Raw genomic sequence first — 27887 nt, forward strand, 5'->3', positions numbered from 1 at the left:
TACCTTAAGCCTTTGTGATTTCTGTATAGCTTTGTGGTGTTTTCTATGATTGGGAGGCCACTCATCCAGTTCACCCAGGCCCAATGCGGAATCCTCCGAGGGTGTCTCGCTAAAGTCGCAGGACCCTCCACTAACTTTAAAGTGAAATACTTGTTTGAACAGTCTTCCTCTGGAGCTCTGACTTTGCCTGCAACTGAACCCTATCTCACCCTGCCTACAGCTGGCACCTAGACCCTAGGGTCCCTTTAGTGCCTCTGATTGAACTCATGCTATAAAATAAGGGTAGGACTGGTTAAGAAAAGGGTTCAGCCTTACAAAAAAATAACAAGTGTGCAAAAGTTAGTTACTTGTAAAAGCAGTTGGTTGGTAACTGTAACTCTGAGAGTGAGCAGTTACAAACGTTTTTACTTACCTTGAGTGTGTGTTGCACTATACTGAAAAGTATATATAAGGTTAAGTTACTCACCTGTGAATTGGTTGTGCCGCTTCCTCAAAAGTAATGTTGTTGGTTTCACTTTACTATTCCTGTTAGGATAAATGTACGAGTGTCCCCAATTGGGTCTTGCTTCCCCTGACTTGCTGTTAGCTGGTTCAGAATAAGTCTGCCTTAGGTTATACTTGCATCTTAAGTTGCTGATGGCTCCTTTAAAAAGTATATAGGTTTTACTTACCTCGTGTTAGCTGTGTGCCATCCTAAAACAAGTTCTTGTTTTTTAAATGTATTTATTTAATCATTTTGAGTCACTTACAAACTTATCTTAGAGTACACTTAATCTCCAACAGGCGTTTACATCTGCTTCTTTGCCCTCCCACCCACTGCCAACTTTCCCCTCCTCCCCACAGCCTATCCCATACAGTTCATTCACACTACTATGTTTGTTGTGTCGCCTTTTTCTGGCATCTGTATCTGGTTGCCGTGCTCGGCCACAGATGACTGAGCCTCTTTTGTCCTTTCAGGACCTGACTGTTCAGAGGCAAACAGTTCTTGTATTAATAGCCTCCAAGCATATATGTCGTTACCTTCCCTTCCCCTCAATCGGGTTGCCTCTTGCCACACTGCGGTCTTGGCGTGCAACCATGTCTGAAGGTTTTTCCACCATAACTGTCTCTCTGAGCATTTATGTGCCTTCCAGCTCATCGCTATCCTACATTTCGCTAGCACATATGCTAAGTCTTTCAGTTTACTCAAGTGCTTTGCTTGTTTCGGGCGTTAGAAGTTACCGAGCAGGCATTTCATGGGAGATTGTATGTCCAGTCTTATGCCTGCCTGTGACAATTTGCATGCTGTCTCCCCAACATTGTTGAATCTCTCTGCAAGCCCAGAACATATATACCAAGTCCGCATCCCCCAGGCTGCATTTGGGACAATATTGTTCTTTCGCTTTATTGAATCTCAACATCTTCTGGGATGGGTCAGGTATGCCTTGTGGTCCACATAATTGTATTGGTTGTAATTTAGTGTTTCTAGATACCCTTTAATGGTTTCCTAGCGCTTTCCTCCATTCATCAACTACAATTGGTACACCCAGGTCCCTCTCCCAGTTGCGTCTGGTTTGCTCCAGTCTGTCATTGCGCTGGGTGACTATTAGCTCATACAGTCCTGACACTACATGACCTCCTCCTCCTCCTCCTTCTGATGTGTCATACAGTGTTTCTATAGCTTCGTTCTGGTCCAGCCCGCCCACTGTAACCAGCCACTTCTGTGTGATTGCTTTGCGGACTGAGGCATACACACTGTATTGAACTCTGCGTAACCCTGTCGCCGCAGTGTGTTAAAGGCCACCAGTTGCCCCTCTTTGGTCAAGTCCCCCGAGCATTGAACCTGAATTGCGGATCAATTGATTTCAATGCTACCAGTGGGATTTGGGGTGATTATGGAGAGTGGGTCCATAATAGGCTGCATCCTCTGTGCCAAATGGCCTTGCCCACCACTAGCAGGAGTGGGGGGGGTTGGGCCTTTGTGTCTCTTGTATCCATACCTCATCTTTCAAGTAGAACGGAGTGCACGCAGATTGCAGTAAGGGAGTATCTTGTGTGGGCTCATCAGACAACCACTTTGTGACGAACTGCAACTGACACTTTACAAAGTACACCTCAAAGTTAGGGGCCCTTATACCTCCTTGGTCATATGGTTTCTGTAACTTCTGGAGTGCCATCCTGCTTCTGGTGTTATGCCCCAAGAACCTTCGGCATACTGGGTCTAGCCTATGCAAAAAAAAAACTTGGGAATATTATAAGGGACATTGGTCAAGTAATGGAGCAGCCTAGGAAGGATCACCATCTTTAACAATGCAACTCTCCCCATCAGTGAGAGGGGTAGTTTCGCCCATAATTCCATGGATTTCTCCACCTTACTGACCACCCGTAGTGTATTATGTATGTATTCATTTTTGGGTTTGTGATAAATGTACACCCCCAATTATCGAAAGGTTTCCGTATCCCAATGTGCCGGACGTACCAGTAATGTGTTTGCGGGTTCCCTCCTATATCCTGCTACTGGGAACAGGCTAGACTTTTGTCTACTGATCGTTATGCCCGAAAGTTCCAAGTAGTGCTCTAGTATTTCTAATATGTACTGAAGGTTATTTTCTGGCTGCTGTAGATATAACCGCATATCTTCAGCATATAAAGAGATCAGGTGCCATTTGCTGTGTGCGTTTATGCCTGCCTCTTTGTATTCCTCATGGAGGTATGCCGCCAGGGGCTCTAGCGCTAGTATAAGCCGCATAGGGGACCATGGGCATCCCTGTCTTGTGCCCTTTTGTAGCTCCCACTGCTCTGAGATTTGATTACCCGTTTTGACTCTGGCTATCAGGATGTTATATAATAGCTTCATCCATCTGATATATGAGGGGCCCATACCGAATTTCTTAGTGTCGCTAGCAACCATGTCATCTGACTGAATCAAACGTGTTGACCATGTCCAGTGATGGCACTGTGTATTGCTCAGTGCTATCTTTGGTGAGGTCTATAATGTTATGCTATATGCAGAGGTTCCATGTGATATTCCTCCCTGGCATATAACCAGCTTGGTCCGGGTGTACGAGTTTGGCTATTACAGTCTTAAGCCGATTAGCAAGTAGGGCAGTGAGTATTTTGCAATCTTGATTTGGCAGTGACAGCGTTCTGTCTATATGACCCGCAGTCAGTCTGCCTTGTTTGGTTAAAGCAGTGGCAGTATAATGGACTCTCTAAGTGTCACCGGGAGGACCCCCTTTTCCCACGTTTCGTTAAGCATGGCCACCATTGGCTGAACGATCTCTGCCTTGTATTCCTTGTTAAACGCACTAGGCAATCCATCTGTGCCCACGTTTTGCCTGTTGGTAACCCCCTAATTGTGGCCTCTAATTCCTCCACTGTTATGGGGGCTTCAAGCTTTGCAGTAGCCTCCGCATCCAGGCTTTGGAGGTTAATCTGGCCCAGAGCGCCATCTATCTCAGAGGGCTGCATTTCAGTTCTCTCCACATACAGCATTTTATAACATTGACTGTGGGTTGGGGTACTGGCCATCACCACCTTCCCCATTGTCCCTGTCCTCCGTTGTCCCATAATGCGGCAATTGCCAATTTGAGTGTCACCTGTCCTTTCCCCCTGAGCCGGTGCCTTCACTGGTGTTTGAACTGGTGTTTGAACAACAACCTTGTTTAGTTTATTTACCACTAGTTTTGCCTAGTCAATTTGCCGCTTTTGGGCTGTCTTCCTGTCCTGCTCCTTGATTCTCTTACAATTCTGGACTATTATACTTTGTATCTCTGCCCACCCTTTGGCTTCAATTCCCACAATTTTATCTAGTGCCTTCTGGACCTCTTTTGGTAGTCCCCTCTTTACAATAAAATAGAAAAATTATACTGTTTCAACTCTCCACATTTCCTGTAATTTAAGGATAAACCTAACTGGGTCATCACCCTTTGTGCACTGCATTATAGAATGTAAGTCGGGGGTGGGGGGGCATCTGGGTACATCCTTCGTAGGGCAGCCCATACCCTTGCCCTTACCTCAGCAAAGGCTGCTCCATCATGTTCATTATCTTCAAGACTTACCCCAGCCTTTGCCCATATGTCCCCAGCTATGGTGACCATTAAACTTAGTCTCCAACTGCTAAGGCTACCCCTGCTGTCTGTTTTTCAAATTCGTAGATCCATTTACTAGCTCCAGCTATAAGCTGGGGGAGAGCTTTAATCAAATTATTTTTGAGCAAAAAAATCTCCTGGCTTCCAATCCTCTGTTTTCTGTACCAGTACCCTTATTTCTGGTGATACTGCTTCATGTACTTGTGATCTGACCAACCTTTCCCGCAATGCTCTTAACTCATTGTCAATGTTTACTTGTTGACCCTCTGGGTACACCACTGCTACAGGCATATTGGTGCTTGTGGATGTGTTAAATGGAGATGCAAAAGTTCTTCAGTTTCCCCCCTTCCCAGGGCCCCAGTTGCTAATCCTGTTGACACACTCTACCTCTGGAGACTGGGTTTTTATACCCTACTGCAGGTTTAGGCATTATGGGGTATATCCCCTTACATTGGATCTCTTTATCACCTTCCTGATCTTCCATATCCTAAACTGACAGATCTAGAATAGCTTCTCTTTTTTGGGACTTGTTCCCTTCATATTTTGCTGCTACAAAGATGGACATTTTTTCTAGCATGTTTCTGTTATGGGAGCGCTGCTCTGGCCAGGAGCAGGGCATCCCCCATTCCTTTGTTTCTACTATCAATTGTTGATTTATTCTGTCACGATGCAGTGGCAGAACCCTATGCATGTATTTTGTGAGTTTCTTCCTCCATAATGTTGCGTGTGTCCCTAATGCTGCACTTAGACCCTACTGTTAAGCTGCACATGCTTCAAAAATACAGATCACCCCACTTTTTCCACCCACCCCCTTATTTTTTCTCACTTTGATTTCACCCACACACACCGCAACTCATCCACCTTCCTTCCTTTTTTTACCACAAAAGACAGCAAGAGAAAATATACAAAATAATTGACTACCTTCCAGGCACATTCCTTATACTGAGCCACTACCGGTTTTACTTTGTAATACCACCGATTGCTTTTTATCGTCATAAAAGAATGCGTGGTACTATCTTCTCAACCTGTTATGGCTGAGGATCCCTTACCTCCCAGTACTTATAAGATGGGGAATCCCCTTCATCTCAGTCTTTTATATGCTTAAGTTCCCTTTCCATTATAAAAAGCAGAACTGAAATACATGACAATTTCAATTCATAACTCACCTCTTATCCAATCTACTCCTTTACAGATCACCTGAAATCCAATCTTATTCCTTATCACCAAAAGTCCTATTTTATACCACTTCACCATACTACATCACCAAAAGTCCTATGCCATAATACATTCACCAAGTCCATTCCATCTATTCCCTTGACCCCGTACAACATTCACATCTGCATAATACCATTCACATCACTATAATACCATACATAAATGTTCCCATTTTGTTATCACTTGCAAGAGTATACTCACGTGGGCGTTGTTCACTTGAGTTTCCTCCGTTCTGAAGCTGACCTGTCGTTCTGAAGCCACGCCCTGCTTCATTGAGCAGAGGGGGTTTCTTTTAAAATGGCTCCTACTAAAGTCGCTCAATATACATGGGGTTTTGATTAAGGGGGCCGATCACTATAGCTGGGCATGGCTCTTTTCCTGGTGACTAGGCCTGGGCTTTGCATAGTATGGGGGTGAAACTGAGATCACGTCGGGGTCACCACTGGAAGGTAGGCCATACTTGTAGCCCTTAAATACATTGGGGTACCCCCTGATCACGCTCACACCAGAGTAAATGCACCCCTCTAGGGAATTAAGGCCATGAGTCCATCTTGCAAGAGATAACAAACTTTAATCTGTACAAAGATGAGGATTGGGGGGAATGGCAGAGCACTCTGCCATTTGGACCAGCATTTTGTCTTCCTTGGCTGGCTCCTCCAGACTAAGGGCAAGCAGGTGCCTTTATATACTCTTCAACCTGGTCACTGGATACCGGCACAGCTCATCCAAAACTGTTCTTTTTGCCATACAAGGGATGCTGTAGTCTCCAGTGTTGCATGGCCAGGTTTACATTTAGACCAACCTGCTTAACATACTGCTCTGCAGGAATACATTGTAGCTCTTGCTTAGCATCATTTGCTATGTTATAAACATTCATACATAAACACATATTCCCACCATTCTCTCAACACTTCACTCAAAGTTATATTTCATCTGGTACATTAATTCTCTTTAAAACACTTAATTTTTACATAATGTTGCATTATGTGCATGAGCATGTGCATTCTCCCATTCTTAGTCTGCATGGGCTTTTGATGGACAGGAACAGCTACTCAGCCACTTCATGTGCTCTGCGAGAGCTAGCCTCTGTGACGCAATGCCTGTAGTCTACTTTTAGCACAGGCTGCATTCACTGTGCTTTTAGCAAAGCGAACTACAATTCTAACAGTTTTACAAATATATTCATCTAAATAGGTATTATATTTCAATCCTAACTAACTTTATTTAGTGACCCTCCTTCCCCCCTCCCCCGGACTTTTGTAGTGCTTAGAAAACAGTTAACAGAAGTCTTGCCTAATTCTCAAGCACTTGGGAAGTTTGGGAGTGAAGGAAAGCAGTAGGCTCCTTCCCAACAGGTTCTCAGTTCATCAATAGCAACACTAATTGTCATGGCCAGGATGATTTTCCACAATTGGTAATTTCCAAAAAAAAAGAAAGCTCCTTTTGTAACAGCTTCACACAGCTGTTCCTTTAGCACCACAAACATAAATGTTCTCTCTAAGGACCACCTCGTAGCACTTCAACTTCCACATGAACTACTTACATGCCAGGCCTACAACCTCCGTTCACACCTGGTTTACTCGCATGCCAGGCCTACTTCACAGGTTTGCCATCTGGGTATGCTCCCCTGCCTGAGCGTTTCACAACAAGTGCTTATGTGGGTAAGATCAACTGACGAGAGGTTCACAGCAGCTTCACAGTATTCAACAAATATCTTCAAAACATTCAACCGCTTTTCAGGGAAACAAGATTCACAGTGTTGCTCTTTCATACTCCTCTGCAAATGATGCTCCTCTCCTTCTGGGTATCTTTTCCCAGAAGGGCAGCCTTTTGCCACTCTTGTTGCCCCACTAGACACGTAACCAAAGACTGACAGGGATAGGGTCTGTTTCTGCTCCTCCCTTGGTTTTAATGTTGTACAAAATATGGGCAACATGTTTCAGAGTTTATAGACCTTGCATTTGCCCCCTTCTGCTGTTGTCAATATTTGCTTGCTTGTGTTTGCCTTAGTCTTCTTTCTTGGCTTGGGCCATGCTTGCAGCTATGAACTCTCAACTTCACCCCCTCGGGTGGCTGTGTGGTCCACAGACTCACTTTTAAGGTTAGTCATTTGGCTTCGTTACATTTGGTTTTTGCTGCTTTTCCCTAGTTTGGTATTCAAAATAAACGTGGGAATAAATTTCACTGATGAGTGCTGCTTTGCAAAAGTTTGGTATTCCAAATCGTTCTCTGAACTACTTTTATTTCTACGCAAGCGTTGCTCACTCTCCGAATGCCTGTTTCTGACACACAAGCGGGTATGGAGCGCTCCGGGGTCATTACCAGCATGTGAACTCACTGGGTAAGATGTGCGCCTCCATTCCCTTTGCCACTTGCAGGACTTCTGCTGCTGTGGCTCCTCTTGACCCGGCCAACTGATTGTTAATCTGTTTTCGCCCACGGCACCTACAATTGGAGCTCCTCTTGCTCCTGAGGCCCTCTGGTGCACGCCAGCCACCGGAGACCACCGTTAGGCCCGGAGGTGCACGCCAGCCACCTGAGACCACCTCCTACACACTTGCTGTGCAGCCTCTGCAGAACAAGTCACATGGGGGGATGGGCGAGCGTTGCTCCGGCACGTTGCGACCTCTCCACTTCAGATTTCTGGCGACCGACCCTCTCAGGACCGGCAGCTAATATCTGCCAAACAGTGGTCTTGGTGCCTTCTCTTTCCTCCAGCTTTTGCCTGGGCTGCCAGCACGAACCGCACTGCATCTTGCTTCCTCTGCTCTTCTCCAACAACTCCTTCTCCCCCGATGCCCTCCACCTGAGGGGGCCTTTTAAGCCTCTGTCTCCTTCAGGTGTGGGTCATCTGCATTCATGAGCTGACTACTCCTGCAACATTGTACCTTTTTCAGTCCTCTTCTTCGTCCCTGTACTTAGGGAATTATGGGACTACAAGTCCCTAATGGAAAATTTAGGTTTTCTTGTTTGTTTTACAATAAGCCATTAAGTGTGGGTCTTCGGGGAAAGCTGAACAAAGAGGTTTGCCATTCCACCTGACCAGCCCTTCCCTCCCCCCCAATGTGATCCTCCCACCAAACACCACCCCCAGGGTCATGATCAGAATTTGTCTACCTTTCCCTAGCCACATGAGAAGGGTCCCAGGCAAGGTTTTCTGGGGGAATCATTGCTGTTTCATCACAGGTGGTAGGACTACAAAAACTAAACACATTTTTAGCTGTTTCTAGTGGTTGAATGAGAAATAACTCTAAAAGGTTGACATGGTGCCATTAAGGTAACTAACATGAGTCATTGTTATTGTATACAAAGTTGTTATTCTTGTTGTGAGGTTGTGTAAGATTTTCATATCCATGATAAATCTTCCTGACCTGTCAACCCCAGAACGTTTTGCTTTGACTACGTAACTATTTTACTGTGTCCCTAGGTGAAGGGAATGTTTTCCCCTCTCACCTAGTCTTTTGCTCTTTTTATTGGTGACCTGTTTGTCTCTCCATAGTGTATGGTTGAAGTTATAGATTCCTACCACTTTTGAGTTTAGGCTGGGTTGCACCTATGGGCTCCCCTGTTAATTTCTCTTTCATATAATTGGGTGAAGTACAGTTCCCAAGTAGTAAAGAGGGATTTCCATCCCCCTTTACGTTTTATATAGTGAGCCAACACATCCCACCTTAAGTGGAGTGCTTGGGGATACAATGCATCTCCTTTCTTGCATACCTGGTGTAACGCTCACCTGAGTCTCGCAGAGGCGCCGATCTTGACTGGGCGACTACCGTATATTCAAAGGTGATGTGTAGCACCCGGTTGGCTCTTTGGGCTGGACCTCTGTGCACTGTATGCCTGACGTGTAGAGTAAGATGTCTGCAGATAGAAAATATGGGGTTAATGAACTGGGGTTATTGGGGTGTCCCTATCTCTTTACTCTTCTCCTCTCCTGTAGACCCCCAAAGGTTAACGCTCTCACCTTAGGTAAGTGAATGCCGAGCTCTCCATCTGCCTCGGGGCAGGGTGCTGTAACCAGTTTCTTCACTGGATAGGTAGCGCAGGCCTCTTGACTTCAGAGGACTGCTGTTCGTCGTTTACTGCACGAACGGTAAGTTTCGAGTCATTCAAATGTCTTTAAAGTCTTTAGTAATGATGTCTCTTGTTTTGCAGGGTTCCGGCGATGGCGGATGACGGGCTGAAGTGAGTTGAAGATGGAGCCCGTGTGATGAATAGAAGCGCCTGGAAGCACGTAAGTAAGCGCTTGTTGCCTGCTTCACTATGCGCTCTAACTGTCTTTTTATTTTGCAGGTACGAGTTCGGAGCGGCTGCAGGGTGCCGGAATACCCACTGGATTAGATGTGGAAAGGAGTAATGGCACGTGAGTATTAAAGTTCCCCAATGTCTTTAAACGCACCTTGTTTTGTCTTTCAGATGCGGGATGCAGCGCCGAAGGCCTCCGGAGCGTGCGAAGAGTTGGTAAACTTTTGTCTTTCAGATGCCGGAATGCAGTGTGAAGACCTCCGGAGCGCACGAAGAGTAGGTAAGCCTTTGCCTTTCAGATGCCGGAATGCTAACCTGTTCTTTCTTGTCTTTATAGGTGTTGCTGAAGACTGGATTCAGGATGGTAAGCCTTTGCCTTTCAGATGCCGGAATGCTAACCTGTTCTTTCTTGTCTTTATAGGTGTTGCTGAAGACTGGATTCAGGATGGTAAGCCTTTTTCCTTAGGCCCAGGACCGGATGCAGAAGACACGATGAGCGTTCTGCTGCAGAGGTTGCAGAATAACGCAAAGCAAGATTCATCCACCGGGTGTGGTTTAAATAGCCTCCTGTAGTGCTTAGGTGTCTCCTTCCACAGCCACGCCTAAGTAAGAAAAGAGTTCCTGGTAAGAAAAGAGTTCCTGCCTTCCAGAAGAGTTCCAGTGTTCTGAATCTAGGGAGTGGCTCCAGCCCCACCCAACAGGAAAAGTAGTTCCAAACAGAAGAGGATCAGAGGCTCAACTGGCAGGCAAGTAAGCAGCATGGTCTGCTGAAGGTAAGTCCACCCAAGCATTATGAGCCCGGCGCTTCCAGCGCTGGGACTGGGCATATTTATGAGCCTGGTGCCACTGGCGCCAGGACTGGGTCCAAAAGGTCCCAATTGGGACTGGTTGGCACTCGGAACCTGGGTTATGGATCTGCTTCCAAGGGAGTTGGGAAAACCCTGACCTTTTGGAAGCAGAGATCATGACAGTACCCCCCCTCAAGGCCCCTCCCAAACCGGGCTTCTCCGGGGGTTTTGGCTTGTCAGGAAATGTTCGGTGAAATCTTTTGATTAGGCGAGGAGCGTGGACATATTCAGCAGGTTCCCAGGATCTCTCTTGGGGGCCGTAGCCTTTCCAGTCAATTAGGTAGAATAGTTTAGATTTGGAGATCTTGGAGTCCAGAATGCTTTTGACTTCACACTCGAGTTCTCCATCCACTAGGATAGGTTTTGGAGATTTGGTTAGTCGGGTTTGAGGTTGCACGGGTTTTAATAGAGAGACGTGGAAGACCGGATGTATCTTCATGTGTGGGGGCAAGTCCAACTTGACCGCTACTGGGTTTACTATGGTAGTGATGGAATAGGGACCAAGGTATCTTGGGTTGAATGTGCGTGGCCCTTTTAGAGATAGATATTTGGTGGATAACCAGACTTGATCCCCTACTTGATAGTGAGGCGCTTCCTTCCGATGTTGATCTGCTCCTTTCTTGTATTGTTCTTTAGCCCTTTGAAGGTGAGAAACAGCTTCCTTAAAGGCTTGGGTGATTGTAGAATGCAGGTAGTCTACTGCTGGTGTTTCAAGATCTTGGAGGGGATCCAACTCCGAGGTTCGAGGGTGACTGCCGTACAAAAGAAAAAACGGGGTTTTCCCAGTTCCCGAATGGACAGAGTTATTGTAGGCATACTCGGCTATCCAAAGGATATCTTTCCAAGTTTTTTCAGTTTGTTGCAGCATGCAGCGTAAATACTGTTCCAGAGTTTGATTGGTCCTCTCGGTTTGTCCGTCGGTCTGAGGGTGGTGACTGGTCGATAGTCTCATATCAATTTGAGCCGACCGACAGCAACTTCGCCAAAAATGAGAAATAAATTGACTACCTCGATCCGAAATTAGAACCGAAGGAAAACCGTGCAGTCGGACAATGTTTTCGAGAAATTCTCGGGCCAGAGTTGCTGCTGTTGGCAAGCCTTTGAGCGGAATGAAATGCGCCATCTTGGAGAATAAGTCCACGATTACTAGAATCGTATTGTATCCAGAGCATGGAGGTAGATCGGTGATGAAGTCCATAGAAAGCGTATGCCAAGGGCGAGGTGGGATGTCAATAGGGCGTAAGAGGCCTGCTGGTCTTTACTTTTGACTCTTGTTTTGGGCGCATACTCCACAGGACATTATAAAGTCTCTGATATCTTTTTTCCAAGACGGCCACCAGAAGTAGCGCTTGATCTTTTCTGAGGTCTTGGCTATACCAGGATGACCTTCCATTAAAGAGTCGTGATAACAAGAGATTACTTTTTTCTGTAAATCTGTGCTGGGTAGGTATAATCGTTCTTGGAAATACAATAAGTTGTCCTTTACTGCAAAGTCCTTTCCCTGCAGATGCCAATTCTGTATGTCTGCTGGAGTTACAAGTTGCCTGGCTTTATCCTTAACTTCCTCTATGGATTCTGTGGCTATTACACCCAGAATTCTTTGTTCGGGAATGATTGGTACAGGTTTAGGGTTGACCAAGTGTTCTTCCACTCCCATCCGAGAAAGGGCATCGGCTTTACCGTTCTTTGTACCAGGTCGATAGGTAATTATGAAGTCAAACTCGGCAAAGAATAATGCCCAACGGAGTTGTCTAGAGGATTGGGCTTTTGCGGTCTTCAAATATTGCAGGTTTCGGTGATCCGTAATCACAGTAACGGTGTGTCGGGCCCCCAGCAGATAATGCCGCCAAGCCTTAAAGGCAGACTTGATAGCCAGAAGTTCCTTGTCAGTAATCGTGTAATTGATTTCAGGAGGCGAGAATTTGCGGGACCAAAATGCCACCGGATGCAACTGATTGGTTACCGGGTCCTTTTGTGATGGAACTGCCCCCATGGCAAGGCTTGAAGCATCAGTTTCCACGATGTAGGGGAGTTCGGGGCGAGGGTGTTTTAAGATTGGTGCAGAGATAAATTTAGTCTTCAAATCCTGGAAAGCTTGTTCCGCCTCGGTAGACCATTCAAAACGTTTGTTTTTCTTTAACAAGGCAGTGATGGGCTGGACTATTCGAGAGAATTCGGGGATAAACCTGCGGTAAAAGTTAGCGAAGCCTAACATGCTTTGCACACCTTTTACGGAGGATGGTGATGGCCATTTGAGAACTGCATCGACCTTCTTTGAATCCATACGCACTCCGCCAGGTGATAATATGAATCCCAAGAATTCAACTTCAGTCACGTTGAAAACACATTTTTCCAACTTAGCGAAAAGTTTGTGTTGACGCAATCTTTCGAGGACCATTTTCACGTGTTTCCGATGTTCAGATTCCGATGAAGAATAAACGAGGATGTCGTCAATGTAAACAACACATACATCTATGAGCTCTCTGAGGACATTGTTCATAAAATATTGAAAGGCGGCTGGGGCATTGCAAAGTCCGAAGGGCATGACCTGATATTCAAATAGCCCATACTTGGTGCGGAAGGCCGTCTTCCATTCATCGCCCTCTTTTACTCGTACCAAGTGGTAAGCTCCTCTAAGATCCAGCTTTGTATATATGCATGCTTTTCTGACTTGGTCCAGGAGTTCAGGGATCAAAGGTAATGGATATCTATTCTTAACGGTGATCTGGTTCAGGGAGCGATAATCGATACAAGTTCTAAGGTCTCCTTCCTTTTTTGGAACGAAGAACAAAGCTGAAGAAGCAGGGGACTTGGAAGGACGAATAAACCCATTTGCCAGGTATTGATCCAGGTATTGTCGAAGGTGAAGGTTCTCAGGCTCGGTGAGGGCATAAATTCTACTACAAGGAGGAGTAGATCCAGGTATCAGGTCTATCTGGCAGTCATAAGACCTATGAGGAGGTAGAGAGTTAGCCTGATCCTTCCGGAAAACATCTTGGTATTCTAGGTATTCGGGAGGTAACTGGGGAGTCTCTGAAGAAATTGCGGCCAGTGCAACACCAGGTGGAGGGTGACAAGTAGAGACACATTCTGGAAACTGGACCGTTCTTGCTTGCCAATCGATCAGAGGATTGTGTTTCTCTAACCAAGGTATTCCTAGAATAATCTGAAACTGAGGGGCCTTGATCACATCGAACACGATCTTCTCATGGTGTCCATCTTGACTTACTAGCGTCACCTCTTGAGTGGTATGCGTTACTGGCCCAGAGGCTATCTCCGTACCATCCACCGTAGTAATGACGTCCTTTACAGCCTTGGGACAAAGAGTTAGATTCATCCTCAAAACCATTTCATGATCCACATAATTGCCGATGGCACCGCTGTCGACGTAAGCTTCAATTGCATGTAATCGATCCGGATTATCAGGGCTAATGAGGACCATAGGTATCACGAAATGCGAGGTCACGGAACTGGTTTTCACTCTCGGCAAGAGGACCTCTATTCTTGTCGGGCAAGGTCGTTTCCCTGCTCAGAGTTTGTAACTTTGGTAACTGCAGCTCCTACTGCCTTCTTGGCAGGTTTCACCGGACAGTCTCGAAGAAAGTGCCCTGAGTTTCCGCAATATAGGCATAATTGCAACTGTTTCCTCCTTTCCCGCTCCCTTTGTGTTAGAGGACCTTTCAGACCCCCTATTTGCATGGGTTCCCCAGAGTCTACTCCTTTGGAAGGAGTTGGCGGTTTGGAAAATACTCGAGCATCAAACTTGGAACGATCGGCCTTCCTGTTCTGCAGCCTGTGATCTATTTGAACGACCAAGTCTATATAATCCGAACAGTCTTGTGGGGGATTCACTACTTGGGCTAAAACGTCTTTGAGCTCTCCACGTAGACCTCTATAAAACAGCGTAATCCTTTTGTCCTCAGGCCATTGAGTTTCCACTATTAGTCTATTGAAAGATGCAATATAAGCCAAAAGGTCTTGATTACCCTGTCGCAACGAAAGAAGCTCATTGTCCAAGGCCTGCCCCTGTGAATGTCTTGCGAACAGTTTTTCCATACTAAGCTGAAAGGCTTGAAAATCATGGAGAACCGGATCATCTTGATTAACTAGAGGGATCGACCAGTCTGCCGCATTGCCACTAAGGTACGAAAGTACAAAAGCTACTTTTGCTTGATCAGTTGGAAAGGCTGCTGGCCGGCATAAGAAGTGCAACCGGCACTGATTGATAAATACTGCAAACCTCTTTGGGTCACCAGAAAATCGTTCGGGCGGAGCCAGAGGTACATTCCCAGGTAGGTTGATCTGCACTGGATTCATAGAGGATGTTGAAGGAAGATTTGCCCCTGATGCGGGTAACGGGGTCTGTCCGGCTTGTGACTGTAGCACTTGTCTAGCAAGATTGTCTGTTCTCTCCTTGGAAATAATTAGTTCCCTTCTTAGAGCATTCGTTTCCTGACGAGCTGCATGCATTTCTGCCCTTAGTTCCCCAAGTAACCGGGCTAGGGGGTCAGTAGCCGAGGTTTCCATAGCGCCTGGGCGAGAGTTTTGCGGTAGGCTTTGCGTTCTGTAACGCTCACCTGATTCTCGCAGAGGCGCCGGTCTTGACTGGGCGACTACCGTATATTCAAAGGTGATGTGTAGCACCCGGTTGGCTCTTTGGGCTGGACCTCTGTGCACTGTATGCCTGACGTGTAGAGTAAGATGTCTGCAGATAGAAAATATGGGGTTAATGAACTGGGGTTATTGGGGTGTCCCTATCTCTTTCCCCTTCTCCTCTCCTGTAGACCCCCAAAGGTTAACGCTCTCACCTTAGGTAAGTGAATGCCGAGCTCTCCATCTGCCTCGGGGCAGGGTGCTGTAACCAGTTTCTTCACTGGATAGGTAGCGCAGGCCTCTTGACTTCAGAGGACTGCTGTCCGTCGTTTACTGCACGAACGGTAAGTTTCGAGTCATTCAAATGTCTTTAAAGTCTTTAGTAATGATGTCTCTTGTTTTGCAGGGTTCCGGCGATGGCGGATGACGGGCTGAAGTGAGTTGAAGATGGAGCCCGTGTGATGAATAGAAGCGCCTGGAAGCACGTAAGTAAGCGCTTGTTGCCTGCTTCACTATGCGCTCTAACTGTCTTTTTATTTTGCAGGTACGAGTTCGGAGCGGCTGCAGGGTGCCGGAATACCCACTGGATTAGATGTGGAAAGGAGTAATGGCACGTGAGTATTAAAGTTCCCCAATGTCTTTAAACGCACCTTGTTTTGTCTTTCAGATGCAGGATGCAGCGCCGAAGGCCTCCGGAGCGTGCGAAGAGTTGGTAAACTTTTGTCTTTCAGATGCCGGAATGCAGTGTGAAGACCTCCGGAGCGCACGAAGAGTAGGTAAGCCTTTGCCTTTCAGATGCCGGAATGCTAACCTGTTCTTTCTTGTCTTTATAGGTGTTGCTGAAGACTGGATTCAGGATGGTAAGCCTTTGCCTTTCAGATGCCGGAATGCTAACCTGTTCTTTCTTGTCTTTATAGGTGTTGCTGAAGACTGGATTCAGGATGGTAAGCCTTTTTCCTTAGGCCCAGGACCGGATGCAGAAGACACGATGAGCGTTCTGCTGCAGAGGTTGCAGAATAATGCAAAGCAAGATTCATCCACCGGGTGTGGTTTAAATAGCCTCCTGTAGTGCTTAGGTGTCTCCTTCCACAGCCACGCCTAAGTAAGAAAAGAGTTCCTGGTAAGAAAAGAGTTCCTGCCTTCCAGAAGAGTTCCAGTGTTCTGAATCTAGGGAGTGGCTCCAGCCCCACCCAACAGGAAAAGTAGTTCCAAACAGAAGAGGATCAGAGGCTCAACTGGCAGGCAAGGAAGCAGCATGGTCTGCTGAAGGTAAGTCCACCCAAGCATTATGAGCCCGGCGCTTCCAGCGCTGGGACTGGGCATATTTATGAGCCTGGTGCCACTGGCGCCAGGACTGGGTCCAAAAGGTCCCAATTGGGACTGGTTGGCACTCGGAACCTGGGTTATGGATCTGCTTCCAAGGGAGTTGGGAAACCCCCCCCCCCCCCCCCCCCCCCCGCCGTTCTAGGCGGGAATGACCTCCATGGCTGTTTTGTCTTTTATGGGAATCCTGTAGATTCCTCACCCAGGCTCCAGTGTGTCTGGAAAGGCAGGAAGCGAGGGCAGAGTCCAAAACGCCACAGCCCTCTGTCTTAGACCTTGCCTGAAAACAAACGACTCCCAGCGGGGGGATGAGGGAGGGCTAGCTGTCCTAATTGGACAGCCAGACCGCCTCTTTCTGTAGAATGCAGGCAGAGAATGCAGACGTTGTGCTGTAGTTACTGATCAAAACTCTGAACCTGGATGCTGCTGACAAATTGACCACTGGAGCTGAAACCGAAGAGTATGATGAAGAAACGAAGGCTGTATCGCTTTCCAGCAACCAGAGAACCTGCTGTGTAACCAGATTCTGCTGTTATCCTTCCTTCCAATCGACCTGGGGATCGCGAAATGGACGACCCAGAGCCTGGTGAGACCCAATAGACTCAAGAGCTGCATTTTGAGCCATCCCACATCATGCAGCGACCTTGCAGGCCCCCATATCTTGGGACCTCGAGCCATTGTGTGGTGCACGGTCTTCCGAATCTTGCTGAAACTTTGTGAGCATCCTGCTGGTCCTCCATATACGTGAATCGAGTCCAGAAAGTCCCCTCATCAGAGTGCTAGACCTTGCAAACGCCAAGAATCCGACCAGCGATATTCTGTCTTCTGTGCTCCTGAAAAAGGTGCCAAATCCACAGAGCATCTAGCCACAATGAAAATCTTTCCTGGAGCCTTCTTCAATGATCCCTGCTGCAAAAGTTCTTCCAAAGTTCTGTCTTCCATCTTCTAGACAAAAAAACCCTCCTGCTGCAACACTTCTGTGCTGAGGTACTATGTTGGCTGGGGTATTTATTTACCTTCAGTCTCCTTGTGTTTCCTGTGTATCCTTGGGGTGCTACTGAGATTGGGAGATCTTTCCTCCTGTTCACCCAGGCCCACTGCTGGAATCCTCCTAGGGTGTCTTCTCTGAAGACCCTGGACCCTAACTAACTTTCAAACTGATTTGTTTGCCCAGTCTTCCTCAGGAACTCTGCCTTTGCCTGCAACTGCCCCTATCTCACCCTGCCTACTGCTGGCTCCTAGACCACTAGGGGCCCCCTCTTTTGCCTCTGAAAGACCTCATGTACTAGAATTGGGAAGGGTTAGATACTTTAAAGGGTCTGCCTTGAAAAGTAGAACAAGTGTTGAAAAGTGTACTTGCATGTAAAAGAGTCAGTTAGTAACTTTAAACTGTCAGAGCGAATAATTACAAAAAGTTATTACTTACCTTGCATATATTCTGCCATTCTGAAAAGTATATATGATTTACTTACCTTAAAAAAGCTGTGTACCTTCTTAAATAAGTATTCTCAAAGTCTTACTTTCCTTAGAAACTATCTCGCCATTCTAATAGAAAGTAGATAGAAGGTTAACTTATTCACCTGTGAAATGGGTTCCCCTCTTCCCAAAGGGAATGCTGCTGGTTTCACTTTATTATTCCTGTTAGGATAATTATGAGTGTCCCCAATTGGGTCTCGCTTTCCCCTGACTTGCTGTTTGCCTGTCCAGAATAAGTTCTGTGCACCTTCAAGCATAGTGTTGTGTTTTTATAACTGTGATTATATATAATGTGATGGTACTTATTCCCCCTAAGATTTATCTGGACCTAACTGTATTTAAATAATTTATTTTTAGAATACCTAGTGTTTCAGTGTTTCTTTGGACCATATGTACACGTCAATTTCATTGTATTGGTTCTACGGCCCTGTCTCCCTCCTAAAATCAGCCTGGCTTCTCCGTCTACGCTACCCTATACTCTGGTAGTACAACCTTATACTAAGAGTGGAGTCTTGCACTGCCTCAGTTGAATGGTTTTTCTAAGTTGGACTTCAGAAAAACTGTTCCACCACGAGGGTAGAGACATGACTGAAATAGGGCTGTGTTCAGAAAGGTGTTCTGTTTTGAGTGATTAATGTGAAAGCATGGGAACAGACTTTTGTTGCATCACAAGTGTCTGTTAATATTGCTAAATGAGATTGAACAATACATTTAAATAACAGATACCAAGAGCCAAGTGTACGTTGTGCAAATGTGTCAAAGTCCATTAAAAATGCGATGGAATATTTGGTAGTCCATTTATATTAAATGTCCATGAATGTGGAAAACATCCCTATCCATATTTAGATCTTTTGTGGTTGTCAGACATTGTATCCAGATAATTTGTCTCAAGCGTTACTTAGCTGCCTGTTGTTGGATCAAGGGTCTTGCCAAAACCCACATAGGCTCTTCCAAATTTGTAAGATTACATGTTTGGTGTCTAGGGAGCCTCTATATAGATATTCATAAAGAGTGTGTCGTTGATACAGTGAACTCAGACTCTGTTTGCAGCCGATAGTATTCATTCAATTGTACAATGTAATGGATGTTCTTCTTTTGCTAGGTGGTGTCTGCAGCACGGATCCTGCTCCGAAACCCAGGGAATCAAGCTGCCTACGAGCACTTTGAGACCATGAAGAACCAGTGGATCGATAACATTGAGAAGATGACTGGTATGTTCGCTTGTTTCAGGTTTCTGTTCTTCACAATGTAGTCATTTTTATATATATATATATATATATACCTTTTACAGTATATATTTTTTTTTTTTGGCGCTTTGAGGTAAGGAAAGCATTCCCTCTTGCTCCGACCACATTCTGTGATATCTTGCCTGATTATGAGCCTTTTCAAACAGTTTTCCGCTCTGTGCTAGTTAAAACCCATGTCTCCCCTCCATCTGTGCCGCTTCCTGCTAGCGAGGTGGCTCTCTCCCCCCAGACCTCCCACCTGCTTGGATTGGCCAGATAGATTGAGCCCTCTGCAACAAGGGTGCAGACCCTTTGTTGATTGCCTCTGAGCCATTTTATTTTGTTGCTTTGAGGTAAGGCAAGGATTCCCTCCTGATCAAACCCCATTCTGTTATCTTGCCTGATTATGGGCCTTTTCAAACAGTTTTGCGCTCTGTGCGTGTTAGAATCCATTTCTCCCCCTCCATCTGTGCCGCCTCCTGTAAGCGACGCAGCTCCCTCCTTCCAGGCCTCCTACCTGCTTGGATTGGCCAGATAGATCCATTTAGACCAACCACCCAGGGCAGCCCTCCTGCCTGGCAGCCCCATCGGCTAAGGACCCCAAGGCAAAGGACCGCTCCAGAAGCAACATCAGACCGTGTTGGCCCGTGTTAGCCTGTGGCGCCTGCAGCCGTTAACCAGCAGCGACTGACGAGGTAAGTGGAGTCTGAACGGGTGACCAGCCATCACCTCTCCCCATTGACTGTCCAACCCATCTAACTAGCCCATTAGCAAATTGTTGAGTCCTACTTTCTCTAGATAGACTGCATCCGTAACCATACCTCCTATGTAGGCAGCCTGTAGCCCTCAGGCATATATTGGTTGTGCCAGATAGCCTGGTTGTGCCAGATAGCCTGGGTTCACATTTAGCTCGATTGGGTCAGATATGTCTTGAGAAGCTTCTGGAATTCAGCGGGGCTGGCAGGCCATTCCAGAGGGAGGCACCTGCTGAGGAGAGAAATCTGCCACCCACTCTCTGCTTGGAGCTAGAAGACCGAAGGGCTTTAGCAGGGAGGTATTTAGTGAGAAAGAGTTGGATGTAGCGGGTCCCATGCCCCAGAAAGCCCTGTGGATGATGCAGAAGGTCTTGAACTGGAGCTCGCACGAACCAGGATCCAGTGGATAGATTGTAGGGCTGGAGAGATGCGGTCCCTGGGCTTGAGGCCAAGGATAAGTCTTGCAGTCCTATTCTGGATTAGTTGAAGGGGACAAAGGGAATATTTGGGCAGATTAAGGAAGAGGATGTTGCAGTAGTCCAACCTGCAGAGGACCAGAGCTCTGGAGACATTGAGTTTCTGAGGGAAGGTGAGGAAAGGGAGAATGCCTCTGAGGTGGTGCAGCTGAAAGTGGGCCTTCTTGGGAAGGTCTGTGATGTGAAGAGAGAAGGAGAGAGGAGTCGAAGAGGACACCAAGGTTTTTTGACTCACAGGTGAGTGAGGGGTGGGGGCTGTGCAGGTCAGCCAGAGTGTAGGAGGGAGCTGGGGTCCCAATGAGTAGGATCTCCGTCTTACTGGCATTAGGGCAGAGCTTGTTGGCAGTGCACCAAGCCTGAATAGCAGACAGGCAGTCAGGAATGAGAGAGGAAGAGGAGATGGCAGAGGAGTGAAGCTTGAAAGAGAGCTGCATGTTGTCCCCTTAACACAAATTTAGCAGAGAAGGCGCAATCAAATGGGCTAGAGGGGCAAGGTAGATGTTGAAAAGCGTAGGCTGAGAGGATAAAGCACTAATGGATACCATAGGTGGAGAGAGAGAGATGGAGGAGAGAAAGGGGCCCAGTTGAACCTGGGAAGGTCGGTCAAAGGAAGGTGATCAACCATTCCAGAGCCAGTGTCATGATGCCTGCCCCCGGGAAGCCAGACCAGGCCCAGCAACCCCGGAAGCAGGCATCATGCCATTTAAAGCATGCCCAAAAACCCCAGTTAGGGGCTGTTTGGGTGCAGTCCTGGCGCCATGGGCGCCAGGCTCATTACAGAAAACTTACCTAATGCAGACCATGCTGCATACTCACCTGGTGCAGACCATGCTGCACAAAGCCACAAGCCAAATGGGGCTTAGGAGGGACTATTTTACCTAAGGGACTACTTTTTTCTCGGGTGTGGGCTGTGGAAGAATACTTACCTGGGACTTCTTCCTAAGCTATTTAAACTACACCCGGACAGCCACACGTGCTTCGCTTTATTCTGCATTCAGCAGTGTAACGCTCACCGTGCCTCCAGCATCTTCCAGTCTTCAGCCACGCCCGCTTCAGTCCTGGACCACCTGGAAACGAAAAGAAAGAAGAAGAGGTTCAAACTTGAAACCTTACCTGAATTCTTGATCCATTGCGCCGTCGATCTTGAAGGAGTCCTCATCGCACGCGCATCGTCACGCACCTCGCAGCGCCGCGCTGCACTCACCATCCAGTGCAGCTTTTCCTCACTCCATCGCAGACTCTGCATTTCCACACCGCTCTCCGATATCTAAGGGGACAAGAAAAGCCAGGTGAGCACGGGAATGCAAAAGGGCAATACAAACTACCCCCAAAGACTTACCTGATTTACCGCAGGAGGTACTCACCTCATATCGGGTCGGCGCTGTTAACTCTGCATCATCGCCGTACCCTGGCCCCTAAGGGGAAAACCACTATAGACTTACCTGACTCTCACCAACTGCCCTTTGGACTCTTCGTGGTAGTTAAGTCGGCAACCTACAAGGAATCGGAAAGAGTGAAGATCAGACATTTGAACTCTTACAAACTATTGGATCCTAGAGTCAATACTGGAACTCACCAATTCCTCCACGCCAGTGAAGCAACTGGTCGTCTACGTGCCCCTGCGCTCGATGCAGGATGGAGAGCCCACCTTTCTAAACCATCAGGTGAGAACAAGAGGGAACATCGGGAGTGGTCAGTGGGCAGACAACGTGAGGGGAAGGTGGGTTAACGGTCGAATTACAGGAGGTTAATTCCCTTTCTACTTTGCAGAAAGATATTCATACGAGCCGACAAACGAAGTAAGTGGGGGTGTCCAGTCAGTCATGTCGGCTCTACGTGGCACCAGGCCGGTCCAGATCGACGTCCCCGTGGGAACCAGGTGAGCGTAACAGCCAGGTCTGTGATGCCAAGGGTATTACGGAGCCGATTTATAAGGGTGGCGTGATTGACGGTATCAAAGGCAGAGGAGAGGTCAAGAAGGATGGGAACTGAAGGAGATTTAAAATCGAGATTAGAGAGCCAAGACTTCACGGGTGTTCAGGAGAGCAGTTTCCGTGCCTCTGGCAGCTCTGAAGCCAGACTGGTGGTCGTGGAGAAAACTAACCGATTCAGTGTGGTGGATAAGCTGGGAGAAGTTTGCCCAGGAAGGGGGTAATGGAGATAGGACGGTAGTTAGCTGGACAGAAGGGGTCAGCAGAAGGGGAGTGCTTGGGGAGTAACGGGAACGATCCAGTGGCAAAGGAGTGATTGCAGAAATCAGCCAAGGCTGGAGCAAGGGAGACAATGTTGTCCTCGATAGTTCTGGAGGAGCAGGAGAGCTCCCGTTTGGATGAGACTTTCATAGAGCGGACTTGTCTAGAGACCATCAGGTGAGATGGGAGAGCGTGGCCAAAGGAAGCCTGAGATTGGGTGAGTGTGAAGGGATTGTTGTAGGGGAAGAGTGAAGACAGGATGTCATGAGTTTTAGTAATGAAGTGAGGCCAGTGCAGAGGGCCAGGGAAGGCAAGACTGCATCCTAGCGGTTAACCCATTTCCAGCCAACTGACCTGCCCTCCAGCCCCTGGACTCTTATACCTTCTGGAGCACCTGAACCTGAAGGTTTCAGAGCAACCTTCAGGCTTCACACGCACACTATTCCTGCTTCTCACCTAAAACAGTATCTTTTTTTTAAAAAAAACTTTATTTATTCCCCTTGACGACACATATGAGAGAACACCACCATGTCAGAGATAAGCATAGCATGATAACAATTTGCAAATTATACAAGGAGACTTAAAGTACAGTGCGTGATTTCATGCAACTAGAGAGGGGCGGATGATGAGGGATGTAGTGCACCCAGGGCAAACTGAGTTGGTCAAGGCAGACATGTATTCGCGAAATAGCCGCCAAATGTCCCTTGGTCTCGAGTGGGGATGTTGCAGTGCCCCCTAGGCCTCCTCGGTGTCGTGTGCCCAGGTGACTGCCCTTAGCAATTGCCCATAAGTGGGAGCGCTGGGCCGAAGCCAACATAATAGTATGCATCGTACTGCCAGCACCATGCAGAGACCTGCCAATTTCCTAGAATCTCTTGTAGAAGTTCATGGGGAGGCCGTCCGGGCCCAGTGCTTTTCCTGCCATCAGTGAGCCAATGGCTTCTGTTAGCTCTTTGGCGGTGAAGGGTCTTTCCAGGGAGGCGGTGGCATCAGTAGATAGGACCGTGAGATGAAGTTCCTCCAGATAGGAGTCGATTTCTGAGATATGGGGGCCATCGTCCTTGGAGTATAGGGAGGTTTAGAATGTCAGGAACTCTGTGTTGACCTAAAAAAAAACTCCTCAATGGAAGATTCAAGTTCGGAAGCGAAGGCCTGGTCTAGGAGAGCGTTGGGCCTCATTTTCCATTGTCTCGTTTTCTCAGTGATCCGACAGCGTTCTGGGGAGGATAGCAAGATAGGACAGGCACCTGATTAGTATGTCCGATAAGAGCCATCTGTCTATCCTAGAATGTGAGTCATGGACTGAAGAGTTATAGGAATACGTGCGAGAATCAGGGTACATTAAGCGCCATGCGTCGTCAACTGCTAGTCTGGGGAGAGTGGTGAGGATTGTGTAGGCTTCCCTTGAGAGCTGGCGAGGTCTGGAGCCTGACCGATCGTCTAAGATCGTGTTGAAGTCGCCGCCCCATATGATCGGGATCTGGGGTAACTCTCTAGGATTGAGGCCAGGTGTAGATAGAATTCGGGATGATCAATGTTAGGGCCGTATATATTCACGATGGCTACCTCTTGATTTTGCAGTTTGCCGATAAGTATAGATCTCCCAAGGGGGTCTATTTGCGAGTGGGAGCAACAGAATTTAAGGCCCTTGTGATTTAAGGTGAGGGTGCCTCGACTCTGAGTGGAGTAATTAGTGTAGTATCTCTGAGGTCCCCATTGCTTAGCGAATCTCTCGCATTGTTCAGATCGAGCGTGGGTTACTTGCAAGCATAAGACTTGAACACCCTGGCGCTCAGCATAGAGTTGTATTTGTCGCATCTTTTTGTAGTTGCCTAGACCCCTTATGTTCCTGCTCATGACGGTTAAGCTATTATCCGCCATTGGCATGTAGGGATTGTATACATTTTATTCTATGGGTTCGAGTTGGTGTATACCATCTAGGCCTAGGTCTGTGTGTCACCTTATCTACGATTCTGTGTTGTCTTAATGTATCATGTGTGGTCTCTCTGGCGGTTGCCAAGACTTTAACATAACTTCCCATCTCCCCCTACCCCTACCCACATCCCTCCCCCAACCTGAGGAATGAAACCCTGACCCAACCATAACAACAAACTTCTCGGCATCAGTGCCTGGGGGCCTGTTAGCTGGCCTAGCAGTGGCGCAGCGGACTGGAGAGAGATTAAGGAGATTACCAGTACCGTTGGGTTAGCTAGTGTGTTTAGCGTAGTCTACGCATGCAGAGGATTATGGTAGAGAAAAAAGGGCCTAGAGCAACCTGCTACTGCACACTGTAAGGGTAGATATGGCACTGTATAATTGTGGACACAATCATGTCCCCGGTATCCGGTCAGGGCACAGGTGAATCGATTACGTGCATATCTTAGAACTGGGAAAGCATTGGGGTATCAGTGATAGTTAAACACCATAAGATCATGTATCCTAAGCGGATCGGAGAATAGAGGATCAGCTGAACAAGAGAAAACAAACTAACAACCATTGTAGACCTGGACGGGATAGTTACTATTATAAGCAAGGCTGAGTGTGTCCTATAGCTGGCATAGGCCGACTTGACAAATATAACGTATTGAACCTCCACTGTGGTGAAGAGGGATCAGCCAGGGAAATGCTCATCCAGAAACTTAGAGGCCTTCTCAGGAATCGTGAAAAAAAAGGTTTTGTTGGATTTAGCGGCAAACAGCATGGAGTATTCGACTCCCAAGTCTCTGAGTCTCTTTTTTACAACTGCGAAAGTCTGGCGTTCCCTCTGCACAGCCACAGAATAGTCCGGGTAGAGGTGGACCCTAGCCGCTCCAAGAAGTTCACCCTTGATCCTGGCTGCTCGTAGGAGGGCGTCCCGGAAGTTTAAGACCCTGGCTATGATGGCCCGTGGGGGAGCCCCCGGTCTGGGTTTTGCGGTCAAGGAACGGTGAACTCTCTCTATAGCAAACTGCAGGGAGAGCTTGGGGGCATCTAGGAGTGTCATGAGGATGCGTTCCACGTAGTCCTCCATGGGCTCCATGATATTGTCCTCTGGTATTCCGACAATGCGCAGGTTGTTTTGTCTCGAGCGGGATTCGAGATCATCATCATTTTTCTTCTCCACTGCTGACACCCTGTTGGTAAGTGTGGAGACCGCAGCGCGGAGAGCCCAGGTCCTCTTCAGCTGCCCCCACCCTAGCCTCCACCTCAGTGACTCGTCCATCTGTTTTTTCGATATGAGCTTTTATGGAGGAGATGGTCCCATTCATGTCATCCAGTTTAGTGTGCAGTGTAGTGAAACCATCTCGGATATACTCCAGCATCTTCTGTGAGTCATCTGAGGCCGAGGTGTTGGGTGCCTCCTCAGGGACGTCGGATGCCGGCTTGGACGGCGTTTTAGTGAACATGTTTAGCGAGCTTTGTTTTTTCCCGGCACCGACTCCCTTGGTCATGGTGAGGCTCGAGGTAGGGATCTGGGAGCCAGGGAGAGTGTGGGCATTCAGAGGCAGTGGAGTACTCCGGTGGCAGTTGTAGGACCAGGGGTATCAAGGTGGGAAGTTGTGTGAACCTTCGGGCTGCTGGACTAAGACCTGCTCAAGACTAGGTTATGTTCCAAAGACTCTTTTAAACCCTGTATGTGTGTGTCGCAGCAGCAGCGCCTCAGCTCAGCACCTCTCCGAAGTCGGCACAGTTAGAGGTTTCACCAGTGGACTAGACCCTAGACCCTAGAGCACGGCTGCAGCAGTGGGGTATCACTTAGGGTGAAGCTGGTGAGAGCGCGACTGCCGGTGGCGCAGGACCCCAGGGCCCAGTGCTGCATGGGAAAGGTATTGGGGATCAGGCCCGGCCCCTGCCCGTAGCCAGTGCGTGTGCAGCAATTAAGAAGTTCTGCGCTGTTTAAGGCTCCCGAGACCGGCTTAGCGGGGCCGATTCACAGGTTAATATGGCCCTGGAAGGGTCCCTGGCTCCTGTTTACCACCTCGACAACCTCAGCAATACAGGGGACCCCCAGTTCATAGGAGTTTGTCATTCGTTGCAATCCGCGGGATGAGGGGGGCAGCAACCTCCCATGTAGGCAACGGAGATGTGCAGGGAGGGGCACACCCAGGCCCGCCACCAATTCGGGGCATCCCCTCAGGGCCACGGCCTCCGGGGGGGATGGCTATCAAGCGATAGTGGGGCTCACAAGGTGGTTCTCCTGGTGGATTGTGGCAGGATCAGTGAATGTACAGGGGGGGGGGGGAATCTCCCCGGGGCCCGGGCCCGTAGCGTTCAGGCAACGGGCCGCCCAACACAGAGCACCCGGATCACAAATGTCTTACGGTGGTGTGGGAAGAGAGTTAAGTGGCCGCAGTAGATGCTCCCCGCGAGCAGCAGGGAAGAGGCACCAGGGCCTCTGGGGGGTGGGGGGGAGCGGGAGTAGGGCAGGCGAGCGGTGGGCCGTCGCGGAGACAACCGCAGCGGCTCAGTCTACACGTGGCGCCCGGCCCCGAGCCACAGGGTATCAGGCGTTACAGGATCCAGCCCCCGGGTTGTTACAGAGCGAGGCGATCCTCTGGCCCGGCGTCCAGGAGGCTTGGGTGCGCTGGCTGGGCAAGGCGCAGGGGAACGCAGAGTGATCTCGTCAGGATTTCAATTACTCGGCGCGCTCCACGGGCCAAGAAGCCCCTCCCCCACAAAGGCTGTCCGCGCCGGGCAGTTGAGTGGCAAAGTAGAGCCGCACTCGCTGGAGCCGTGGTGCGGGGTAGGCAAGGTGTCTGCTGTCCTGATTCTTCCGGCGGCCACAGCAGAGGTCGTGGGGGGGGCGTCTCCCGGTCCGAAACTTGGTGTGTGTGCAGAACGCAGGTTCACGCAGCGACCACAGCAGTGGGGGAAGGCTCAGCTGTATTTGCGAGGATATATCTTAAAATATGTGCTCTCGCAGTCCGGAGGTCAGCACTCAGGCGGCCATCTTGCTTCGGCGCAACAGCGCCCCCTCAAAAAGTATCATTAATGTTACAAAACGGTGGTCCATTATTTGCATTCATAGTGAGAGATACCTCGTGGTGTTGCATTTCTGGGCAAACATGGCTGCTCACTCGTACTTGCGGTCCTGTCCTCCGACAAGGGGCATAGGCTTCCACCCCCATGACTTCCGTGGTTGATGAGGTCCATTGTAATGGCCAGTCTGTGCCAGCGTGATCCATGGGATTTGGCTGATCGTCCTTGCCCCAGTAAGCCATGCCATAAAGTCTTTAGTCAGCGATTTAGGTGCGCACAGTCGTGTTCATAGTAGGCAAGCATTGCCTTTGGCAAACAGAGGTAGAGGATGCCAGAATCAACCTCTGCTGGGAGTTTAAAGAAAATTAGTATTAAGGTTAGGGACACAGGATGATGTGCTGATGGTGTAAAACCATTTCTTTTATTTTTTATTTTTACTTATGACCTGCAGCAGAAGACCCTCAGGCCAACCCCTTGGTTTAATTGTTTTCCTATTCCTTTGATCACTG

General features: G+C 48.1%; 1 protein-coding gene across 2 annotated transcripts in view; it reads left to right on the forward strand.

The window, feature by feature from the left end:
* VCL (vinculin) overlaps positions 1–27887 on the forward strand; it is a 751821-nt gene that overhangs the window by 603884 nt on the left and 120050 nt on the right. For both annotated transcript variants that reach the window (XM_069610959.1, XM_069610960.1), the window contains exon 15: positions 18873–18981. In XM_069610959.1, the coding sequence (XP_069467060.1) occupies positions 18873–18981 (109 nt within the window). The remainder of the gene's footprint in view (positions 1–18872; positions 18982–27887) is intronic.

Source organism: Ambystoma mexicanum, chromosome 8 (genome assembly GCF_040938575.1).
Source record: "Ambystoma mexicanum isolate Mex_15411 chromosome 8, UKY_AmexF1_1, whole genome shotgun sequence".
NCBI classification, from domain to species: domain Eukaryota; kingdom Metazoa; phylum Chordata; class Amphibia; order Caudata; family Ambystomatidae; genus Ambystoma; species Ambystoma mexicanum.